Source organism: Mixophyes fleayi, chromosome 1, assembly GCF_038048845.1.
Source record: "Mixophyes fleayi isolate aMixFle1 chromosome 1, aMixFle1.hap1, whole genome shotgun sequence".
Lineage (NCBI taxonomy): Eukaryota > Metazoa > Chordata > Amphibia > Anura > Limnodynastidae > Mixophyes > Mixophyes fleayi.
Window position 1 is genome coordinate 228,567,367 of NC_134402.1, and position 26,403 is coordinate 228,593,769.

Below are 26,403 nucleotides of genomic sequence, written 5' to 3' on the forward strand. Positions count from 1 at the left end.
TAAGAGAGCTTTATATATCTAGTATGCAACCTGTAGTTTTTCAGCTGTAGCTGAACTTCAATCCCACGATTTCCCACCAGCAGCAGCTTTGGTGTATATTATGTAGCTCTAATAAGAGTTATGTGTAGATCTCTTCCATTTGTTAAATGTTCAAACTGCACTATCCTGCTTGTGTAAGAATAGCTTTTATTTTGCTCTTTATTAATTATTTCTGTGTATTTTGAAATGATTTGTTCCATTGCTATGTAGTCATTTTACCATTTGCTGTGGCTACCTTTTACATAACAGTCATTTCATCACAGAGATTGCATGCAGATATGAGTTATAGACTTCTGGGTAGTAATATTTACCTGGCCTAAAAACACAGTGGTTAAGGCATTAACTCAAACAGATCCCATCTAAATAACGCTATCCAGAAGGTTGTTCTTCTTTTGGAGTGGCGTACTGGCTTACTATCTCTAAGGAGTGTAGCTTAGACATCTCCCTAACTTTTCTCATTACTTTCAGGGGCGCACGCGAGAGAGCTGCTGCGCATGCGCCTGCACATGCGCAGCAGCTCCGTTTCGGCAGCGCTGTCCTATACAGCATCCGCGGCGCTGTCAAAGAAGCGTCCGCGACGGTGCTGCACCTCCGCGGACGCTTCTTTGACAGCGCCGTGGCTGCTGTATAGTACAGTGCCGCTATGGTGGGCACTTAGTTAGCGCAGGGGGGGTTTCTGGAGACTCAGAAACCCCCCCCCTCCTGCGTGCGCCACTGACTTTAGAGATGATATACTATAGGATTATAGCACGTATGCTGTTAAACAATACATACAAGCTATTCTGCTTTGAGGAGACCACACAAGACAAAAGCTGCTTTTACACTGTTGGATGTTCTGTATCAGCACAAGTTCTTGCCATGCTGTTACATGTAAATGTAAGAGCTACCAATATGTCTAGTTTTCGTTTGGCTTGGCTTATTTGCATACTATAGGAAGTGTAACTTGAAATTGTCTTAAAATATTCTCATTATTTTAGCTATGCTACCAACATGAAGCCCTGTCTGTCATGGAAACAGGAAGGGTTTGACGCAAGTCCAAACACAACTTGCACATAAATTGTGTTTTACAAAATAGCACGAAACTTGAGCGTAGCTCATCCGCATTCAAGTCCAAGCAGATCTAAAGATACGTTTCGGTTTCAATCTGAGTCTAGGTACTCTCTGCCTAAACGGTACTTACCTTATGTAGACACACACAACAGACTGCAGTATATCCACATGCGTAAGTACATAAAAAAGCTCACATCTGAATACATAAAAAAATGTTGTTAACACAAAATAAAAGAAGAACTCTTAACAGTATATTCATTTATAGAAATATTTAATTAAAAAAGAACTTCTTTTTTAACATGAATTCCATAAATAAAGCTTATTTCAATGCGTACTATAGATACAATGCGTTTTTATAGTCTATCTTGATTGCATATAGTTGATCAGTGATAGTTACTGACACTCACATACAGGTACTTTTAAATTCAAAGGCTATGCTGTTTCAGTCATCACTATCAGTCGGCATTTACACCTGCCCTGTAGTGGGTGAAAACGATATGGGTGAAACCAAAAGTACTTATGAGAAACACAGGGCTTGAATTGGCCGCATCTGCGTTGAACGCCCATATTGTTAGTCCACCTCTTCCCTCCCCCCATTCCGCCTCTCAAGTTGTAGGTGTACGTGTAGGTGTGTCATTTGCATTTGAACAAGAATTGCATTACGTTCATTGGCTTTATTTCCGTTTCTGGGCATGTGCAGAGCTATTTTACGCGAGATATGCTACGCAAATTGGCGCTGTTACTAAACAGATTGTTGATAGCTATCTCTCCTCCATACACAATGAAGTGTTGGGCACACTGGAATTCAGTATGTGCTATTTTCTGTGCTTACAGCACTTACGTGGACCTAATCTATGAAGCACACTAGAATGAACACTACAAATCTCTTTGGTTTTGTACCAGTGTTTCTCATTGATCTACTCAACATACTTTGAAGCCCACTTTCAAGTAGGTTTGCAGAGAAAAATCAGAAGAGGTGCAGAGGTATAAGTGTTGCATCAAAGTCTAACCTCTCACCGCTCTAGAACCACATTGTATTCATCTCCCAAAATACTGCTTCTTTTCACAAAACAAAGTATGCTCCTAAAACTATACCTTCTACTCTCTATCTCATTTTAATTATGTTGTTCGTCATAAAGCTCCACACCCAACTCCATCCATCCTCTAGTGAAAACTTCTTCTCCTCTGCAAAATGCACCATCTGGTTCCAACAAAATTGGTGGATGTCTAGGTGGCCCAGAAAAAATCACGCCACCAAAGAGAATTCAGACCTGTGCCTCAATGTTTTGCATTTCGTTAATGAGGCCCAGTATGTTCTGTATATGCATTTACCATAGAGATCAGGATTTTATGTGATAACAGACATTGAATTTGCATTCCTCATGCAGCTAACACAGCTAAAAAAAAGGCTTTTTACCTGTGTGTAGGAGCCCTTACAATGAGAGAGGACCAATTTAATAGTAAACGGCAGGAGTTCCTAGTGAGTGCAAGATTTATATCCACCTGTTTCTGCCTCCACACAGCGATAACAGCATAAACAAAGTATTAATGCCTCATATTGCAGATCACTGTTACCTATGAAGAACACACCGATTGTACACACCACCATTCACAGTGAATGCTGGACCAGGCATGGATGCAGTATGCAATATATCAGTGTTGGCTAACCTGTGACCCCCTAGGTGTTGTGAAACTACAAGTCCCAGCATGCTTTGCCAATATCAAGCAGCTTATTGCTGGAAGGGTATGCTGGGACTTGTAGTTTCACAACACCTGGAGTGTCACAGGTTAGCCAACACTGCACTATATGGTCCATTCAGTTTACTGTAGCAGGGCTCTTCTTAGGGATCAAAGCAGGGATCAATTTCTGATGTGAAATAGAACTGGATGGCTTTGTATACAGTCCATGATTTTATATTGAGTTATCAGCATTTTTGTTAGCAGGCTGCCAATTTGACATGGCCCAAGTGAAAACTAGCTCTGGATCAAACGGATTCGTAATGAAAGAGGCATTAATGCTGTTTATGGAGCAACCATGGGTGGATGTAAAATGAAATGGATAGATTAAAATGTTTCTCTCAAAGGTTACTGGAGAATTCAGAAGGTGGAGCATAGACGATGCACAGGTTGTCAAAATTGATGCAAAGTGTAGCATTTTGCCCATTGCCCATTTAGCTATATGGTGGAAGGTGAACATACATTCAAAATCAATCAAATGTTTACATTCTCTATAAACAATATTATATTAAGTGTAATTAATGGTAATGCAATGCAACCCACAACTTTTTTTCATCTAAATATCAATCCTTGTTTATGAAGCTGCTCCTTTTATAGTAACATAAGAAAATACATCACGTTAGGATACATGGATTCGTACACACAAGAGAGCTTTAAATAACGCCCCAGCGCTTGTTAACTTTTCCATCGAATTCTATTACCACATATGATGCATCCCAAGCATGTAGCATTTGTAACGTTCTTAATACAGCTCTACTCGGAATTCTGAAATATACCACGTATTTTTGTAATAATAAAAATAAACTTTATTTATAAAAAAAGCAAGTGTATTTTAAACTGCTCAGTAAACATACAATAAGTACATAAAAAGGGTAAAAAATGCTTCCACGAGCGTTCATGCTAAGCTAGACTGTAAAACTGAGATTAATGCCATGTGTACGCAGTCTGAAAGTGCGTCTTTCATTTTCATACATGAGCTTTAAATGCAGGAAATAGACCGTTTTTCAGCCTAACCCCATATATAAAATTACATCCTAAGTGTTGGGGTGGATACACACACGGCCACTTATTTTGTGCTCGTGGTATTTTCCGTTCAAGCTGCAATTACCACAGCTTGAATGGATGATAAAATAGACATCATTGCTCTCTATAGCAAACACGATTGTCACCACACACTATAACAATTTCCCCACTGCTTGACTATGGAGGCTACATATGTGTACTGATAATTCCATTCGCTATAGTGATCAATTATCTGTATTTTGCTGGCAGTAGAACTTGCAGATGTGTATCCAAGCTTTCTCTGTTTATAGTATAGGAAGCTAATGATATGTGTATGTGTGTTGAATCAGATATGATGCAGAGTATATGAATATATGCATGTCTAGCTAGTGCCCAGGAATCCGTCTGATGCACCTTCTCTTAAGGATTCCCCCAATTTATTCTTTTCATACAGTGTCAGCCTCTGTGCGTTTAACAAAGACACACACACGCAAATGCACATACAGAGACGTGGAAGAAACAAGGTACAAGTGGCGTGTGCCTCTAAGCGCTGGTTGCCACGACGACAGCAAATGTCAGGTTCCGTGCAGTGAATAGCCGTTTCCATGGCAACCCCATCCTTTTCAGAGAGGTGCTGTTATAGCTGGAGTGACAGGTCTGGGGGAGGGGAGAGGTATGGGGTAGGCTGAAGTGTGTATGTCCCTTTGAGCATATATGTGGCGCTCTGTGCTATGGCATACGTTGCTCTGCGCCAGAAAGACTGGCATTTGTTCTGGATGTTAAAAAGACTCGCATGCACTGCTGAGCATTATGTGTGCAATTATGTGTAACACATATACTTTCTATTCTAGCCATTTATTGACATTGCTCTGCATGCAATCGTTGTACATTTATCTAAGTATTGTATACATGTTACAGACATATATTGCAAAGGTGGTAACTAGAGATGCATTGCCTTGCTTCTGATATGTACTGCTACCAGATGTGTATATATTACTGTGCATGCTAGCAATGTTCTTCCATTTGTGTTATTATGGTTGTATGCTGTTCAATTTAATTGTGACTTGTGAGAACAGTAATATAAAGTATTTACATACCTTGGCATACAGAAAATATATTTTTATTTACAAGCACACGTAAACACAACTCAGTTCTGTAGAGGGGTTCCAGATTTCCACTGTTGTCCCTTAGATACCTTCCCCAACCCCCAGCCTCTCAGATACTCTGTGCTCCCCTCCTGTACCACAGATCCATCTGTTTGTGGATCTACCAGAGCTTTTAGCTTAGGAGAGCGACAGTGCTAAACATTAGGAGGGTCTGTGTGTGCTGTATGGGAGAGAACAGCTGGGGAACAGCCATGTACAGAGGGGTGAAAGCAGGCAGAGGAACAGAGAGGAACATGGACAGTGCTTTCTAGAAGTAGAAATAAAGTGTAATTGAGAGGAAATGATAGACGGAGATAAAAAGAGCAAAAGGTAGGGAAGGAGAGGAAAATACATAATAACGATTCTTCATAAAGACACTAAGCAGAGTGACATGGGAGCAATACCAAAATGATACCGTACAGAGTCAGTGACACAGAAATACAGAGAGACAGATGCAAAGCCCCAGGCAGAAGCACAGAGACATACACAAACAGACAGAAAGAGGCAGAGATATGTTTAGACAGTGATAACAACGCAGAAGCAAGAGTAAAAACATCCAGGGGAACTTGTATATATTTAAACCATATTTTATAGATGGACATACTTTAAGGTATGTAATTATCACCAATATGGTGTATTAACATGTATTTATATTGCACCAGAATACTCCACAGGGCTTTACATTTAGAAAGGCACAGTTATTAAACAAGACAGAGTATTAGCAAGCTGGCATAGGTAAGAGGGTCCTGCTTGCAATGACACCTTCTATAGGAAAATAGGAGTTTGGTACATAAGGTTAAGAGCCATAGACTGCATTCAGATTGCAATGGAAAAAGTGAGGCAATATAATCAATCTAGTGATGTAACAGGTGTTATGGTTTGTATCAAATTATGCAGTTCTACAATACTGTTTGTGTGTCTATGAATGTATACAGTATAAAACAATACCGGTATGAATAATGGAACTTCTTACAGTCTTAGACAGTGTTTTATAAAGATTCACCTTTGAACACTATGGTAATTCAGAGTGAGCACACCTGTTTGTATAGCGTATCTTTGCATTTTTTTCATTGCTCATGTTCAGAAAGTGAACATACACAACTACAACTATTAAGACCTGCAACTATTTGGCATTTACAACTCCGTGGATTTTCCATAGGGTTGCGTACAAAAATCTGCGTTATTGTGGTACCGTATTACTGGCAACAGTGCGCACTTTCCGCGGTAACGAGCGTTACCGCGGACCGGAATCCTAATTGAATATGCCCCCTTATGCCTGAAGAGGTGTGACGGGTAGGGAAGGTGTGTTCTAATGTAGGTAATGTACAGTACGTGCATGTTTGAGCAATTGCCTATGGATTCACACTGGGACATAGTCGCAGATACGACTGAAAAAGTGTTTTTATTTGCGGGTAGTCACTGGCAGGTTTAAGTAGCGGATGATGATGATGACGAATAACCGAGCAAGCAAACCACTAGTAATTAGAGGTTTGTGAATGATTCACAGACACTTGAGTCTTTAGTAGTTGCTCAGCCATTGATTAGGATTTGTCAAGTGTGTTGATGCAAAGATAAGAAAGAAAAATTTGGTACCGCATGTAGGGAAGTTGTTCCTGCTGTATTAGTTAGGTTATTCAAGTTTAAATAATCTGTAGATCGGTGGAGAGCAGCTGGGGAGTTAAGTAAATAGTGCAATCGTCTTGTTCTTATGTTACATGTATAGAGATTCTTACAAAACTAAATACAATAAATCATTTGCTGTGTGTTACAAATGATATCTGTATGAACAGCATATAATTCCTTAATCACTTATTAGCAATACTTAATCACAACATAATTTTATTATTGATTAATAAAACTTTTGTATTAGGGGTGGTTTATAATCACATGTTTTGTATGTTCACTCATACTCACAACATGTAGGGTGTACAGTAAAAGGTACGTTCTTCTCATGTTCATTCTGTTAATTGGCTTCTGACATAATGAACCTCAGTGTGTATGTAAGAGCATTTAGACTGTAAGCTCCAATGCGGCAGGGATTGATGAAAATGATTTCATACTCTCTGGAAAGCAGTGCGCAATATGATGGGATTATGCAAATAAACAATAATAATAAAATTATAAATGAAGAACAACATGCAACTGTAAATGGACCTTTCTAAGATGATACATGCTCCCTTCTGTAGACAACAAACCATTTCAAGTCACTTTTATAGTTCTATGTCCTATATGAAAGCATTTGGCCTGTGACCTAAGCTTTATAACTCCTATGTGACATTATCCTCCACACAGTTTACAATTCCTATTGGCCTATTTTTGTTCTATATCACAGATATTCTTTTAGAAAGGGGTCATTGTGTATGAACATTGACATATTTAGGTAATTGTTTTGAGAAATGCAGAATGTCCAATAAAAAATTCTTTGGGTTCAGCTTTAATGTTTGTTTCAAATACCTGTCATGACATTTTTATTTTATTTTATTTATTTTATTAATGTTTTTATACAATAATCTGCAGTCTTATACCTAGCCTTCATGAAAAGACAAAGATGGGAGAGAGAGCAGTAAATAACAAGATGAAAATTCTATAGGGGCTATAGGTGAGGCCAAAAAGTTGCTAGTCCCAGGGCCCCACAAACACTTGCCACCCTAGTCATGGTAAGGAAACACAGTGTGAGGCAGACACTTAGTGGAATTAAGTTTTAGTGGCACAGGCTCCCATACCCTACTTGTCCTTGGACCCAGAGCCAGAGAGATTTAGACCTCATGGGGCCCTAGGCAAGATACTGGTTTGGGGCCCCCTTCCTGAAAAAAATCCATAGCACTATAGTTTTTAGCATAACATGTACCCCTATTAAGGGGCTGGCTGGCAGACTTTAGCCCAGGGAGGCAAACACATAGCACTGGCCCATAAGTAGCGGCCCATTTTTAAAGGTTGGTCTCACCGCCGGACCTGGGAGGGCCCTCTGGGAACCGCTGGGCCCTAGGCAATTGCCTAGGTTTCCTAGTGGCAAATCCGGCCCTGCTTGGACCCTCAATAATCTTAATGCCTTCTACAAATACATGGTCCTATTTCATGTCTGCAGAATTTGTTTCTGCATTATATACACATATTACATACATAACTCAACTATAGATGGCCTTTTATTAAAATGTGATAAAGGCTTCCATTAGTCACCTTTGTGTCATAGTTGTAGAAATGCAACTGGTAAAATATATTTATTGGGTAAATCCAAACAGATTTTACCTAGACTGATGTTATGTATTTATTTAGACTTTCACTGTAGAGTGTCACCTTCTAAATTATGACCCTGACAATCCTTTCCACCTTAAGGCCGTCAATAGAAACATTGTATTGATCTTAAGAGAAAGATCAATATTTTTTGCACATATTGTCCTTAAATTAGAATTTACAGTATACTTGAATGAAAAGCATGATAAAATAGTGCAGGTGAATTAAATATATTTTATTTATTTATTTTTCATGCTGTAATGGCTGTCAGTACTGTATGTGTAAATACTTTGAGAGGTACCAAAAACCAAGCTAGGATTTACTTTTTACCCCACTAGATCACTAGTGCTGACCCAGTTTATTCTACCTTCAAACTCCAACCTCACCCACGTATCATTTTTATTAAAAAAAAAAAGTGGGAAAAATATAATAAGGGCTCCCATTACTTGGAAAAAATTGAACTGTGACCTGAAGTACACTCAGGATATAACATACTACCTGTACTTCCTTTTTAGCCCTAAAGCTGGGTACATACTACAGGTATTCACCCCCTTATCGTGCCAATCACACGATAAACGACTGTTAGGTCCTATATCGCAATAGTGTGTACGCTTCAACAATCATGTTTTATTGTACCAAAGCACATTGTATCGTTTGATTTAATTTTATAAAGTGAATACAAAGCTCTATAAACAATGGAAGGATGTCGGGCAAATTCTGCAGTGTGTATGCACTCACGGCCAGCAGTGTAGGCAGATCTCTATGGAGTTTGCAGAGTCACAATCATTTCAGCCGATGGTTAGCACACATTTGAAGGTAAATCTTGTAAAACGTGCACAGTGTGTACACATAAATCAGCATGCTGATCGGGACTTTCAGTCGTTGGTAAAATCATAAAAGATATTGCATTGGGAAAAATGTTTTATAGTTTGAACCCTGCTTAAATTAGATAAAACAGCTATACAAATCTATTCCCACCAAACCCGTTAATTTTGATTTCATCAGGATTCACATTTTTGAATTCACATTTATGATAAAATAAGTATTTTGAGCTATAGATTTTGAGTGGAAAAGGGAGTCTGACCTGTGAAAACCAGAAGCCCTAATTATACTTTTAATTTATTTTTTAATGCTGGCAGCAGGCATACATAAGTGAAAATGTGGTAAGATACTGAAACACTGGGCAGCAAGCCTCCCCTGCAATTCTGCCAACCTAGGACCCAGCGGAAATCGCAGGGTCAGGTCACTACCTTTCCCAGTTGTGGGCACACCTTCCAAGCATACATTAATACAATGCACTTACTATGCAGAATAAGGTATAACTTGGTATTATTTACTCTTCAATTTCTAAACCAGATATTTTTAGAAACTTATAACGGTATGTATATAATAGACCCAAAAGAGGATCAAATTTTAAATAAAGAAGGATAGGGAAAATTAATTCCAAAACGGAATCTATCTTAAGTGTACTACTGCTTATACCTTTTTACTGTAATACTAGGTAGGTACTTATTTGCATGTAATGTAAATTGAAGGTCTGTTTGTTGTAAGTACATTTACAATGTTATCTTTTAACAACTTATAATGTGAGGTTTAAACTAGGTTTAAGCCAGTAACAGAGTATAAAAGTATGTCTGCCACATTTGTTGCTCTAAACAACATAGATCATTCACTGATTTAAGAAAAAGACATGGGATGAAAAACACTTCACAGAAATATGGCAGTGTGAGTGAGTAACTTATAAATTTGTTTTCTTTGTAATTGAGATATATTGATACCCAAGAGGTAAGGAAAGGTAACACACATTCTTAGGGCCATTGTAATTAGACATAGAACTGATTCAGTCTCAGGTTATAAGTGAGATCTTGCATGTTTCTCGAATCAAGAAACCAATTTGTATGCTATTTTAGATGGTTGGTGCTGTTTCCAGAATTAAAGGCAACCCAGGCTAAATGTGACCCTTTAGCTATGGTGTAAATTGTTTATGTCTGTCATCATGTGATATTCCTAAAAGGTCAAACATGTTGATGCTATTAGCTAACAGCTACAAGTCATAGGGGGCAATAATCCATGATGTCTTCCCTTATATGCAAACTACATGGTTGCCAGGGAACCTCAAAAGTAGAGGGGATATGAAATGCTATGCTTGAAGGTGATGCATATAATGTATATTTAGGGTACACACATGCTTATTTTACTAAATTGACAATGCTCACACTATTGCTAGTATATATATATATATATATATATATATATATATATATATGTATTTATATAACGCCAGCATATTCTGTAGCACTTTACAGTTAGGGACAAACACAGTAATAAAACAAGACTGGGTATTATTAACAAAGCTTTAAGAATGCCCTGCTGGAAGCTTACAATTACTCAGGGCTTAGTGTCAAATCAGGTTTCAAACTGTAGACAGAGGTGTCAGAGCTGATTTATTGACATACTGACTGAATTCTTTCTAAGGTGTGGTATTCTTCCTAACTTTAGGTCTACATGCCATATTCTGTATGTGTGGGCTAAGGCAAAATTTACCATATAGCTTTAGTAGGTAGGCCTAAGTCAGCACCATGATGTAGCAAGGTAATATTATGCTAGTATTTCTCACTTTATTTGTTTCTAGTTGTTTGTCCATTATTCCAGTGATAACTATGGACAACTGGCTGATGGGTGGTCTAGCATGAGCATGAAGGATGTACAATTAACAATTAAGGGCCTGATGCAGAGTTAAGAGCAAAGCAAAAAAAAAGGAGCATATTTGCACCTTGGCAAAAAACATGTTGCATTGGAGGGGGAGGTAAATGTAAAATGTGGGGACAGATTTATAATTGGGGAAGGGCATGTCTTAGATCAACTTTAAATGTCAGTGTAAAAATACAGCTATCGAGCATGTATGTGCTGCTTGAAAAAGCAGCCTGTATTTTCCTTGCATGCAAAAAAAAAAAAGAAATCAATTTGCACCCCTTGCATTGTAACATGGTATGTCCAGGAGCAAATTTGCTCCTTTATTTTGCTTTGCTCCTAACTCAGCATCAGGCCCTAAGTGCATGTATGCACGGGGGCAAAAGGAGAAAACTGGAAGTATAGCGCCGTGATAGACTAACCATACATTTGGAGGGATTTTCTTCATGTTCTATATATACACTGGCCTTGGCATCTTGGCATTCATGTAATTGTCTCAACTGATACAAAATAGTCTTCTGCTATGTATCCACTGTCGTTTGAAATGTGTTTTTATTTGCATTTTAGGAGATGAATGTATACTTTTTAACTGCACTGAAATGCGTGAAAGACACAGAAATGTTAAAATGCAAGTTAAACGCTTGTAAAAATGACAATAGGTATGGCCTCACTTGGTACAATAATTATTAATTTCAAGTCCACTTACAAGCATTTTACCTGTGTTATAAAAGCATGGTAAATGCATCATTCTAACACCAGTGGGTACATCGCCTAATCCTGAGAACACTGCACACAATTTAAAACTGTTTATGTCAAAAATAACAATTATTTGATTATTGAATAATAGCTTTTTGATCCTGACAAAGCAGCTGTGAACCCTTTTTTGGGGGCAAGTGCCATTTTGTACATAAACGTTACATAAAAACATTATTTATAAATTGATGGAGCCATACGTCTCACTATACTATATCAGTTTTTAAATCCAAACTAGATTGGAAGTTATTGAGCTCATTACCCATTTTTTCTCCAAATGTACGATGTGGCACATGCTAAAACAAAAAACTAAACAAAACATGTATGTATGGGTAATGGATGAAGATTTGGGTCAGAAACATTTATCTCGCGTGTTCTCTGGTTCCAGATGGCACGACCCATTCAGGTGAAGCCAGCAGACAGCGAGAGCCGGGGAGGTATGTATCTTGTAACCTTCCCCTGTTCAGGGTGACTGTCCAGCAGTGTTCACTGGACATTGTTCAATCTCCTCTGAGTTAGAGGAGCCATCATGATACAGGGCTCTGTGTTCATTACACCATTGATTATTAAACATCCCAGATCCCAGCATGTTCATTGTCAATGTACAGAAAACATAGCATCATTATACAGCACAGCATGTTCATTATTATAGCATCATACTGGGAGGCATGGCCATTATCAATGTATACATACTCATCATCATTATATAGTGGAGTGTTCAAAGTGTTCAGCGTGTTTGGTAGACAGATTGGTGGATCTCAGTCAAGACATTTGTGAAATAAAACAGGGGATCTCTCAAGTATCTAATTAATGTATCTTTGTTGAAGCTTTTCTAAAGGCATGGACTGTTATTGGATTGGTGCTATAATGACTTCGTTTCAAACCACTTTTATCTGAATAACGTCTATCACTATACATCATTGTATTGCACAATGTTCTTATTATCAGTGTACAAATACAATGCAATATTGCACACCAATGTAAAGTGCAATAATATTCTGTATCATTACACTGCATAGTAACAACTACCACTGTATGCGTTATCATATAGGACAGTGAGATCTGGATAATTAGTTAAAAAAATATATTTAATAACATTGCTCAAAGGGGCAGATCTGAACTAAAATCATAACAACCAGTCAGCGTTTAGCTTAAATCTGTCTTGTGCAATTAGCAAAAACAAATCTTGAGTCAGATAGATTTGCACCTTTGAGCAGTGTTAATAAGTAATCCTGTATTTGTTTTGCGCTGTTCATCATTTATGTTTATTCAACGTACCATTCAGAGCTGTGTATCCATTGTCTGTAAAGAACAACATGCTTAACAGCAGTATACATGTGTTTGTGTACATGAGTTACTGGATACGTCATATCACTTTCCTGTTTCATATGTCTGCATTGATACATACTCGGGCTCATTGTACAGCGCAGGGTGGTTATTAGAGTAAGGATCGTCCTTATCATTATACAGTCCTGCATGCCCACATCCCCCTGCTTAGTCCAACCTCCCTGACCTGGTTTAGCCGGCACTGTCTGCAGCAGCTGAGCACTCCCTAAACCCGTGCAATAAACATCACCATTGCCCTGGCATGCCGCGTGCCGGCACAGCCCATTGCCATAGCAACCAGATGCAGCTTCAGCTTCAGACTCAAATTTTCATGGTTGCTGGACAGCATGTGAAATTGCCAATCAGAGGGTGAAGAGAGAGAGAGACTCCTGGGGGAGAAAGGGAGGGGGGGCTGGTGTATGTCTGTGTGGAGGGAGATTGTGAGGGGAGAGTGTGCATCAGAGCATACAAGATAGGAGGTAGATGGAGGATGCTGCTCTGTGCAGCATGTGTGTGTGTGTGTGGGGGGGGGGGAGCAGGGATCTGTATCAGCTGTGTGTAGTATGTCAATACAATATTGTGGAATGTTTAGTGGGTTACTGACATTTGTGTGCCACTCTGCATGAATCACACATGAATAGGTCCTCCATTCAGTACACAGGCATGTGGTAGATGCAAAACTGTATAATGTCATTTCGATTGCATGCCAACATATGGCATATACATACATTTGAATCATGCATAGAAAAATGTGCATGCCAATGTATGTGTATAACATTAACATTTTCTTCAACCAATACATTTGTCATTGTATGTCCACATGAATTTCAGTCAACACACATTAGATATATGCATGTGGCTGTAAGCCACTGCGGGTATGTGTGTGTGAATTCTGCATGTATAAACTTTATCTAAATTGTGTTATTTTACATAATGGTATTCTACATTTTGTGTGTTGTATTTTTGTGCACATATGTCTCACCCTCAGTGTAATGAAAGGGGTTTTCATGTGTTTGCATATGCTTGGGACAGGAGTTCCATGTTCTAAATGAAAATTCTATAAAAGAGGAGGAATGGAAATTTTCTTTTAACTTGTCATTAAAATTGTCCCTCTTTATATAACATATTATATAATGTTATACCCCCATTTTCCCCCACATTTCCATTTCTTCTCATCAGAATGAGTATAAATTGGATGTGTTTCAGTTAACACAAAAATAAAAGTCACTATAGAATGCATGTTATGCTGACTTTTTCAATTTTGTTCCCAACTGATTCAAAACTCCACATTAAAAACGTAGTAAATTATCCTAATGGAAGAAAATAGGTATTTACTATAAAAACATCTAGGGAGAAATTTACTAAAGGCCAACTTTGTTTTTGCGATTTTAAAATCAGTGCACATCACCTGGAAACCGCAGGATTTACTATTTACTCTGTGAGACCTCTCTGCCCATCATACCGGACATTAACTCATTTCATATCGGGAGCTGTCTGTGTCGCCTATGTGGGGTTTTTATTTTAATTCCATATGGATTATGTCAGATCAAGAACAAAAGAAGATTCCATATACGCAGTTTTATTTGAATTACACAAAAGGGGGCACAAATTGTTTTTCTCCTAAGGGGACCAACACTCGTAGGGGCTGCTCTTATGGCATAACAAGTGCAAATATGTACCAGTGCATGCTGGCACTTGTAGTGCTACAGGATTAGCCACTATGGAGGGATTCAATAATCTGAAAGATGCTACGATGTGTCTCTGCGGACTGTTCCGGAAACACATTGCGGCAACTTTGCAGTTTTTTCTCAAATCTCTTCTCATTTTCCCTCAAGGAGAAAACGAGCGGAGATTTTGTACTGTATTGGCCGGCAATGTGCGCAGGTACTTCATAGCTAATTGAATTCCCCCCAATAGTTCAACATTTTAACCCTGATATCCACTGGCCAGGGGGTGCCAGGAGAGGCACAGTGCTTCTTAGGACTAGACCGAATACCTCTAGTTGCGGGGGCCTGATCATTTGTTTGGGACCTCCCCAGAGGACTTGGCTCAATGCTGAGTAGACTGGACTGTTACTAAAGGGGAAGGAGGTCTTTTTTTAAAAATATTCTTCATTTATTTATTTGTTCTTTGTTCTGACAGTCAACATAGCACAAACAGCATGCGGTTTGAGCTATCTCGCCTCTCACAACCACCTATTTTTTTATGGAGACATTTTCTTGTGGTTTGGAAAATCGCAGCTTGATAAATTTAACGTTTTGTTTTTTTTGCATTAAAAATAGTCATTTCTATGGAGATTTTAAGATTCCTCCATTTTTATTGAATACCTGCCTGTGTCTCTTCAAATAACCCACAAACATGGCATCCTGTCAGTCTTTTTGGTTGGGTGGGGTTTTTATAGAAAATGCCCTGTCAAATTATTCCCTCAACCAAAAAATAAAATAATAAAATAAGTAAAAGCTTGGCCTATATAGGCATTTAGCCTCTGGCATTGTACACACCATAACAGTTACTAAATGTCACCGTAGTATGGTGTGAAACTAACACTATTCAGTGTCTGAGAAATAATGCCTGAAAATTGGGACTACAGTCTGTTCCTCAAATCCTTCATTCATGACCTGACTGGAAACGGAACCTAGCTGTGCCAGAGCTACTGATATATTTTTGTATAATCGCTAGCGGTGACACTTTTAGGGATTCTCCTGGCACATATGGGCATGTAAGTCATTACGGAATGATTGCAGTTGTGACTTGGTGGCACTAACATGAACATTGGGCCACAGGTGACCGCAAACTGTTTGTGGGGATGCTGAGCAAACAGCAGTCAGAAGAGGAAGTGACCAGTATGTTTCAAGCCTTTGGATCAATTGAGGAATGTTCTGTTCTACGGGGGCCTGATGGAAGCAGCAAAGGTAAGATAAAAAAAATAGGGTCATTTGCTTTGTTAATTAATAGGATATATGGGAATATATGCTGTTTTTTTATTATTTCTTTTTTTTCTATTTTGTTTCTAATAGGTCCATTATAGCACTAATGTTTTTTTTCTAATTTACAACTGACGCTTTACAAATTGCCTTCAAACTTCATTTTTTTCATTGCTGACTTATTTACATATTTAGTATATATGATCTGATCTGATCTGATTGGGCTCCAGTGAGTGGTGCGTTTACTGCTCCATTTTGTTTTGCAGGCTGTGCTTTTGTCAAGTTCTCTTCTCATGCTGAAGCTCAGGCAGCGATACATGCTCTACATGGGAGTCAAACAATGCCAGTAAGTGTTCTATTCACTGGTCATACACCAGGTAACTTTGCGCTTACAGGTGTTCAAACACAAACAGATCTGACAGCTCTATATGATCTATGTCCAATTTGGCCACACATGTAAGTAATGTAATCAATTATCCATAATCTTGTAACACAAATACACTTTGGTGTAAGGAAAGACTAACATTTAAGTCTTTTCACATTCCAATTCCAGAATGTTATTACTACCAAGTACATTAGTATAATGCTATAGCTCCTTTAGCTGTCACTGACAGATCTGACCATACCAGGTAAGTGGCAAAGTTAGCAACACAGATTTTGGCAGTCTACATGTGTCTGGGTTTTCACCAATTATGTGGAACATACAAATCTGATATGACTGCTATGTTCCTATCAACTGACTTTGTACATTTCTCTTATGTTCTATTGATTACATATCAATTGAATCTCATTTTGATTGGATAAAATAGTCACCACAAGCTTTAATGTCAGCCTAATTGTGTGGAACTTGACCAACTTGACCAATATCATCTGTAGGTATGACCACATTAAGTGGAGTAAAAACTGCCACTGCAAGGGGTGAGATCATTATGGGGCCCAAAGGTGAAGCCCAGTAATACCGAGCAGAACAAGTCTCTCAAAAGGGTGGACTGGCATTGGAAAAAAACGGATGTCACAGTTTCAAAAAACTCACGATATATGTCATTAACGTGGACTGACTTCATTCATGTGGATTGATTTTTATTTTTATTTTTGTGTATATTTATTGCTGTATTTACTTTTTTCTCATTTTTATATTTTATATTTTATGTCTTATTTTTTATTTTTATCTTTATTCCGTTTGGTTTATTTTTATGTGCACAGAGTAGCGCCAATTGTAACATCTTTGGGTATGTGTATGGCATTGCTGGTGTCTCACCCAAATTTTGCTATAGGTCCTGGCGATTCTGTGTTCTGCTACTGATTCATATATGGACACATTGATTGAACAAACAACACACTGTATCTCATAGTTCACTCCTGAGTAATTGTTATCAGACAATTTCACTTTTCTGTATGGCTGGGTACACACTACAGAAAATTTCTCCCGATTCGATACAGTTAACGATTTTACCAATGACTGAAGAAAAAAAAAAGTCTAGATCAGCATGCCGATTCATGTGTACACACTATACAAGATTTACCTTCAGACATGTGCCTTTCATCTGTTATAACCATCAGCTGAAAAGACTGTAAACTGTATGGACATCTGCCTACACTGCCAGTCGTGAGTGCATACACACTGCAGGATTTACCTGACATTTTTCCATCGTCTATAAAGATTTTTAGTCCGTTTAGAAAATCAAATCAAACGTTACGATGTGCTTTGTTGTGATAAAACATGACCGTTGGAGTGTACACACTAATGCAATATCAGACCCAATGGTCGTTTTGTGTGATTGGCCCAATAATCGGCTGAAAAACCTGTAGTGTGTACCCAGCCTATGTCTGTATTTTATTCAATACTGTTACCCACTCATTTGGCTCCGGATGGCAATAGCAGAAGAAGTTCAATGAAAAAATGCTTTATTATTAAAATAATAAAGCATTTTCTCACATGGGAAGTTTTTTAAAATATTTTTTCTTTGTTTACTATTTTTGAATATTTTTTTTTCAATAAGTGCAACTGAAAGCCCAAGTTCAGGCTTTCAGATCCACCCTGTGTATGTGAACTGGCTACCCAGGTCATGCATGTGCATATCCCCTCTGACTGCCCTGGCGAAATGCCAAGATAACCCTTTCTGCTCCAGTCCAGTGTCGCAGGGACAGCTGCCCCGCCGATATTTTATTGATAAATCGTGGTGATAAATGGTTTTCTATTGCTGCAATAATCTTAATAAATAGTCAGCAAAGGCAGAAAACACAGACATATAAGACCTACCTTGACATTTTTCCCATAATACCTGTGCTTACAAACATAGTGGTCTCCATGTGTAACCTTTTTCCTGATTTTTGTTACTAGCTGTAGTGTGAAGGAGCACAGGAAAAGTTACTTTTTAGTTTTTACTACCCACACAGCAGCTAGAAAACTCACTGGCAGTGCTGGTCTTGACTTCTAGGTACTGGCGGTTTGTGACTTTTATAAAAGGCTGCATCGCCTCTATTGTACTGTCCAGTGCTTTGTGTAGAAACATGCTGCTCAGAGGTAGACTTTGTACTTCATTACATATATTCACCTATATATTAATAACTGCAGCTGATAAGAGTTATTATAGCCCTTATGCTGTGCCTTCCAAATCCCAACAGAGCTGTCCGTCCAGCTCTGGCCTCAGAGTAGCTGCATTACATGACTCTTCTGCAGGCTGGAGAGTCTGTGCACTCAGGCAGTTCATCTGACATCTAGTTTGCAGGTGCAATCCCCATTGTGGAGAAAAGAGTAAGGGGTATATTTATATATTTATCAAAGGGTGCTGACGAAAAATGGGTGTTTTTGTGGGCAGTAGTACTTTTTTTCCTCCTATCATCCTATACATAAAAGGGTTACTGCCAGCAATCGCTCTCCTTGATTTATCTTGGAAAAGTGGAACTAAAAACCAATGTCTTTCAGTTCTATTCTGCATGCTACCCGTGCATGCGCATATAACCTGAGACAGGCGGTAAGTTAACCATTACTGCTCCAGGGCCAGTGTCACTGAGATTTTTTTATGAATAGCAGCGGTAAGAGATTTATTTATTTTTTCCGTTATAACCGCCTCTTCATAAAGAGGGCCCTTATTGTGTCTGGAGGTGCTACACAACATGACAGCATAGTGTCCCCTGTATGTCAGGAGGGGATCTGTACCTGTGCAGGTACACGTCCAAAAGACCAACCTTATTGAAATGTACCAAATCTGCTGTGTTTTCTATCAGCCAAGCCTTGTTTATATTGTACATTTTATATTTACTAGGGTCCCAATCATCTTCTATTAACAGTGGCAAAAAACGTCACTGTGCTATGACCATTTGGACACATAAGAGCTACTATTACTAATGATATTGTAGATGAGTCAGTCACTCATGTAAATAAATTAAACTTTGCAGGCAGTTAGTGTTTACTGCCTGATACTGATCTTTTATACTAAATATATAGAGAACAATAATGCAAAACAAACTCCATGTGTACTGTAAACAGATATATTTTCCTATTAAACAAAATGTAACCGTACTTATAGAGACATCTTCACAAAAAGCAATATATGACCATTTAGACCAAATTGGCTCGCCTTTGCAACATATGTTCCACCAATCACTGATGGTTGCCAGGAAAGCTTAAAAAAAAATCTAATCCGATTTTTATATTTGGAGGTGTATAAATGATTGGCCAATCACTGCAATCTGCCAACAACTTCAGTTGGCACAGATTGAGTGTCATGTGATTCATTAATTCAGTCTGGCTGCAGGACAGCCAGATCAAATTTGGCTATTGATGTGTGGTTTAGAAAGAATGACTGGATCTCAATGTGTTTGGACAGATTTAGGTAGAATGTTCCTAGAAATTTGTGACTATGACACTGTCTAAATAAATGTGTATTCATAATAATGTGAGAATTCCGCCTTCAGCTTCTCATGTGCAATGAGATAGATACACATCAAAGAAAAATTATTTAATTTGAGCTTTATCACTTACTTCCAGGGTGCCTCTTCCAGCCTTGTGGTCAAATTTGCGGACACAGACAAGGAGCGAACTCTGCGTCGAATGCAGCAGATGGTTGGTCAGCTGGGAATCTTTACCCCATCACTGGCACTTCCCATAAGCCCATACAGCGCCTATGCACAAGCCGTGAGTGTACTAACCTGCATCTATTGTAAATAGATATTTGAGAACTATTTTAAACAGCTTCGGATGACATTGTTGTTTTGTACAACCTGAATAATTTGGTGGAATGAAATGCAGCTCACTACAAGAGTAGACATTTATTTTATGTAGCGTGTAACAAGAAATAATGAGTAACAAATGCAGATGGCATTGGCATTGATCATGGTCTGTATAGTTGGCTGTTTGCTTTGTTAGCTCACAAACTATGTGAACAATGGGGTTACATGATGAACCAGTCGTCTAATAAAATAGCTGCAGAAGATAGGTGTGATAAGGGTGTACAACCTTTTTCATCCAAAGTCGTTTAGATTGGATAATTGTATGAAACATGGCCCGTAGAACAGCAAACTTAGAGAAATTGTGTTTTCTTTATAAAAGGGAGGAAATAAATGTAGACAAGATGAAATGAAAAGCAGTTACCAGTGATTTATGGAGCTTCACTAATAGATGGCAGAACAGATTATTATTTTAGGAAAGAGAGAGATATTTCGGTAATAGAGAGAAATAGGGATGCTTGGCTGTAGAGATTTAGGGCCTCTTTTAGATCCAGCTAAAGTGAGAAAATTTGCACCAGGACAAACCATGTTGTGATGCAAAGGGTGCAAATGCAGTTTGGTTTTTGCATGCAGGGAAAATGCTGCTTTCTAGCTAGATTTCCCCATAACTTTAAATTAGGAGAATGTATATTATTAAGAGGCTCACTCTTGGAAATAGCATGTGTGAGGAGATGGCAACACACATTTGATTTTTTTTTTAGAGACCGAGTTATGAGAGTCTGGCAAGCTTTTCCATAGAATGACACTTGACTACTAAGAGATTGAGTCACAATTTGTATTCCAAGCTACAAGTGAGAATGGAGAAAGAAGATATAGGGCTTTGACCTGGAGATAGGGTACTTAGAATAAGAAGTGATAAATCTTGCTCTGTTGAGCAATGGGGCTTATAATAACACGAAATGGAATATGGATTGGTGATGGATGCTGCACAACTAGAGAAATTGAGGCAGGGAATGGAGAGATATAGGGATGTAAAGAAAGCCAGCTAAGAACGGGAAGAGACAGAGCTGGGATTGGGAGCTGGAGACACACATAGTACGTCACAGATACAAAAGAGAAATTCATACTCGTCACTGGCTCCCTGGGGCAGATAAAGAACAACCAACAGAGAAGGAGTTAATTGTGCTTAAGAATTGTTATGAAAGATTGCCCCCTTGTGTTGAATTCTTTGTATGACACTTTTTAAGATTAGTATTCTCATATATTTATAAAGCTTCAACATATTACACAGCTCTGTGCATTGAGTGGATCATGATACAAATAAAGTATATACATTGACATGAACAAAAGATAACGTTGGCCCTGCCTAAACAAGCTTACAATCTAAGAGGTGGGAGAAACACTTTACACATAAGGTAGGGTAATAACTGTAGTGGCTGCTGGTAGAGAAAATGTGAGCTACGAGTAAAGCAGAGTAAATGGAATAACAGTGATACAGTGAAGAGGAGAGAAGAAGATATTGGTCTTCTGGAATATTTAAAGATTTTGAAGATTAAGGAGTCTGATAGGTAATTCCATATAAAGGGGTGCTGCTCAAGTCTTACATGGGATGAGGTTATGGGAAGGAAAATTAATAGAAGGTCATTGGAGGAGTGCAGAGGTCAACTGGGAAAGTATTTATAGAGGGACTTGTAAGCAGGGCTCAGCTTTTTTAATTTTATTCTGAAGTTTATGAAAAGCCAATTAAGGTACTAAGAGAGAGGGTCAGCACATGAGGACCAACAAGACATGAAGATGGGTCTTATACCAGCATTCATGATTGATTGCAGGGTGGGATAGTCTTGTTATTGGCAGGCCAGACAGAATGAAGTTACAGTAGTTGTGGTGGGAAATTACAAATGTGATGGATCAGGAGTGTGGTGGCATCTTGTGTGAGGAATGGACATATTTTGGAGATGTTGTGAAAGCTGAATGACTTGGAGATTATCAGACTGAGAGGAATAAAGGCGAGTGGGAAGTCAATGACGATACTGAGATAGCAGACTTGGGAAGTAGGTAGAATAATGTTGCCATTGACTATTAAAAATATATCATCCTGATGATTGGAAGGTGATGGAAGCAATGAAAACCGTTACCAGTTGATAATATATGGAGTTGTAGAAATCTTCAAGATTTATTAGGCATTAAGCTATGGTTTACTGAAAGGATGTCATAGAACAATTTCATTTGTGATTTTGTGATCTCCAGTAATATAGAATGACAGATTTTCGATGACTGGATCTCTATATAAACATATAGAACCAGAAATACACAATAGAATCGCATAATTACAGTTGTGAATCCTGTTCTGCACAAACAACACTTGATTTGCTTCACACTTTTGTTAACCCAATCCTCTCCACCTTTCCTCATACAGCTGATGCAGCAGCAGACAACAGTTCTTTCAACTTCACATGGTAGTTACCTAAGCCCTGGTGTGGCATTTCCCCCATGCCATATTCAGCAGATTGGAGCTGTCAACCTGAATGGGTTGCCAGCCACACCTATCACACCAGCATCAGGTGAGCACTGGAGTAAATGTGATGGTACATGACATTGATTTCAGTAGGGTTTTAAATAATAATTGTGAGATGGCCTTGTGTTTGATTACATAAGCTACTTTAGAATACCAGCTTTTGTTTTAATTAATAGCGATTTCATTGAATTAATTTAGCAAATTAAAAATACACCTAAATCACTGAGATGGCTGGATTTGTTTATCAATATTATTTTGTAAAGATGCAAGCTGTATTTTGTCACTCAAGCAATTGCAAGGCTGGGGAATAACGTGTAGCAATAGTGCTCAGAGTTCCTTTGTATAAGGCAGGGTTTCAGTTACTTAGCAACACTAGCAGCAGTCTAGCAATATCAGGAATTGTGTTGCTTAGTTACATGGAGAAGAGTTAAGTTGCTTAGTGACATTGGGAGGAGTACATTGCTTAGTGACACTGGCATGTGTTGCTTAGTAACTGTGAACAGCTGTTATTAGCCAAAACTGTATTTTCTCTTAATTTATGCCTGGCTGACCATTATATATACTTGCTCCGCAGGATTACATTCTCCACCTGTCATTGGCACTGCAGCTGTGCCTGGCCTGGTTGCACCATTAACCAATGGATTTCCAGGTCTTGTACCATTTCCTGGTAGCCATCCTGCTTTGGACACAATTTACACCAATAGCATTGTGCCATACCCAGGTGAGTAGCAAAGGAAGGTGGAAAAGCAATATTTGCCACAGATATCCTTATCACTCTGATGGTTTTTGATCTTTGCTTTCTTGTTTCTTATCATTCATACACAGCTCAGAGTCCTGCACTGACAGTGGAGAGCCTGCACCCTTCCTTCACTGGGGTACAGCAGTATTCAGGTATCTCCCTGCTTACCCAGATGTTCATCTATGTGCACATTCATCTTTTTAGACTCACTCACAGCCATGGGAGTCTGGGAGTTAGAGAATAAAAAAATGGATAATTGCTATAGTCATCCCATAAATTTCTATGACACTTTTAGGTTCTCCATATTTATTCTGCTCTGCAATGTCCAAGGTTATGAGATGCTGCCACTGAAATTTTTATAAGGGTGTAGTGTTCTTAATAATCGAGTCAACAGTTGTTAGCAGCCTACCAAATGAAACATGTTCTTAAAGGACCACTAAATAATTCTAAAGTACCTTATATAAAAGAGCTATTATCACATTCACAAATACATTTAAAAGTTCCCGTACCATGACAGAACTTGAAATGTTTCACGTTGTATTACATTTGTAGCGCCGCTAAGTGCAAGCTGCCGATCTCTGTTATAAGCCGTTTTTTTGCAGCGATGCCTAAAAGAGTCCAGCTACAGTGTCTTATAAGGTTATTACTGAAAGGAAGGAATATATTTCCTTCCACAATCGCCTTATCTTAAATATCATCTGTTCTAATAAACTCCTGAAACTTCGTTTTTAATGATCTTTTGATAAGGATATCGTTAAAGACAGCTATATCATACAATATATTACTTTTGATTCCTTGGTGCACACCACATTAAATAAGGACTGAGGGCTGCTTGTTTTATTATATTAGGCTTAAAAATATTTTTTATAATTGGATTATTTTACCTTTTGTTGTAACAAACCCAAGCTTATAATTACTTGTCCCTGCTGCTTACACTTACCAGTGTCCTCACTTTACAATGAACGGCTGATCAGTGAAGTTCCCACAGGTAGGCTGGTTTTAGGAGGTGGGAAGATTTAAGATTAAAAACTCCACTGTGTCCTGATCCCATCCTCCTCCTCAACCCGTTTTCAGTGGATAAGAATTGAAAATCAGGGATTCTTAGTCTCCTGGCACCAGATCAAGCAGGGTGAGTGGTTTTAATGTGCCCTCCCCCCCTGCTCTCACCACAGGCAGCTTTCTGCAGCCACCCTGGGGGGGATTTAGTTTTTCTTTAATAAGTGATTGTTATACATTGAACCATTCTGGTAATAAATATAGAGTAATATGACATTTGTTTTGACACACACCCACAGTTCACCATTCCTTTTGTTTTCCAAACCAGCAATTTATCCCACAGCTGCTCTTACGCCTGTCACACACAGCACCCCACAGCCTCCTCCAATCCTGCAGCAACGTGAAGGTAAGGCCCTGATGGAAATCTCAAACTCAAAGAGATTGCTAAGTACTCACAGTGTGTAGTTTGCATGATAGCTGTGCATGGGTAAAGTAATTCAGAAGCTTCACTAGTTTTTCATATTGATAAAATACTGTCCGATATGGAGCAGAAGAGGGGACAAGTTCAGGCAAGGTAAACATACCACTCCCCCCGAAATCAGAGTTGGGTATACACAGAGTGCAGTGGCTCATAATATGTGTTTGATGAATGCAAGTAAATGGTAGAGATGTGTACAAGCTGTAAACAGTAACCTTTGTTTAATGCATCTGATGTAGACTTCCTACACAAATAGCAATCTGGTCATTTGGCACAGCTACTAGAGGTCCAAATCAGTTTGTCCACACCTGTAGTTGGCTAACCTGCACTGATCCTTTTGTTCAAGTTTTGGAAAAAAATAACCGGATGGAAATGCTTTTATTGCCACCTGTCCTACTATAAGTGGCATAGATGGCATGGAATGCATGTCATTCATTGTTCATCCCAACTGTGTCAGATTTTTTGATCAGTATAGAGATCAATTTGGGACTCACGTCTGGTGCAGTGGCAGTGTCTTAGGCCAAATTGAAAAAAGTATGTAAGAAAGTATGTGAACAACATTATTCTTTAGGGTTCATACAAACGGGTTTTAATATCAGTCATTCCCTGTGCGTTCGTAAAGCCCGGTGAACGCATTTTAACACAGATAGTCCAAAAAGTAATGTAAGCAGATATACCTATACACACACACTTACTGACCAACATTCGCTTTGATTTTTTATTTATATACAATACATTATAAAGGAATCTTATGACATTAAAGTTGTGCTTAATAAGTACATCGTACAACACTGTGCTGAAGGGAAGCTTTGAGAACACGCTGTGAACACTGTTTAAAGATGAGGACAAAGTACAAGGTGCTCTTTCAACAAAGGTGATTATACAAAATTAAAGCTGCAAAAGTAGATGCAAAAGCACAAATGGAGGCACAAAAACATCACACATGCACAAAATTGTCTTTTATACTGCATTATACAAAGTAATTCAAGCCACTCTTATTAAAATCATGATAAGCGAAAAACAATAATAAACTGACAAAGGTACATTCATCATTCAGACAACATGTAATTCCTTTTCAGAATTCATGTTATCAAAAGAATATGCCACAAAGCGTAAAAGGACATTTATGAAAACTGGTGTGCAGCATTTTCTATACAGTACTAGAATAAGGATAGACTCTGATTGATTACTTTGAGTTACAGATTTTTATACAGGATTTTTTGTTGTTGTTACCTGTGCATTTTATAACAGTACAGCAATGCATAGATTAATTAGTTAGACTAATTACTGTTTGGTTTGTATTTATTTATGTCTTCCCATTTTTCTTTATTTGCGGATTCTTTTTTCATTCTTTATTGTTATACTAGCAGGGTCACCTGGCGTTGTGTGGGTCCGATTTGTAATGTGCACCAATTTTTATATATTAGCAAAGTGTTTGGTTAATAGACTAAAAATACTATTTAGAAAATAAGATTTGCTGGTTTGTCACAATGTCCTGAAGTGGCGAGGTTTCCTTAAAGCAGTCAAACAATTGTTTTGCAACCAAAAAATTATGTTTTCAATATTTGTTGCATTGTCACTATGTGGTCTAATAGGTTACTTTTTCA

At 38.3% G+C, this 26,403-nt stretch overlaps 1 protein-coding gene across 1 annotated transcript in view; it reads left to right on the plus strand.

Moving 5' to 3' along the window:
- Window positions 1-26,403, plus strand: part of CELF5 (CUGBP Elav-like family member 5) — a 97,313-nt gene that overhangs the window by 65,371 nt on the left and 5,539 nt on the right. The window contains exons 3-10 of the mRNA XM_075206540.1: window positions 12,037-12,085; window positions 15,758-15,886; window positions 16,165-16,244; window positions 19,890-20,036; window positions 22,485-22,629; window positions 23,158-23,304; window positions 23,409-23,474; window positions 24,647-24,724. Of these exons, the coding sequence (XP_075062641.1) occupies window positions 12,037-12,085; window positions 15,758-15,886; window positions 16,165-16,244; window positions 19,890-20,036; window positions 22,485-22,629; window positions 23,158-23,304; window positions 23,409-23,474; window positions 24,647-24,724 (841 nt within the window). The remainder of the gene's footprint in view (window positions 1-12,036; window positions 12,086-15,757; window positions 15,887-16,164; window positions 16,245-19,889; window positions 20,037-22,484; window positions 22,630-23,157; window positions 23,305-23,408; window positions 23,475-24,646; window positions 24,725-26,403) is intronic.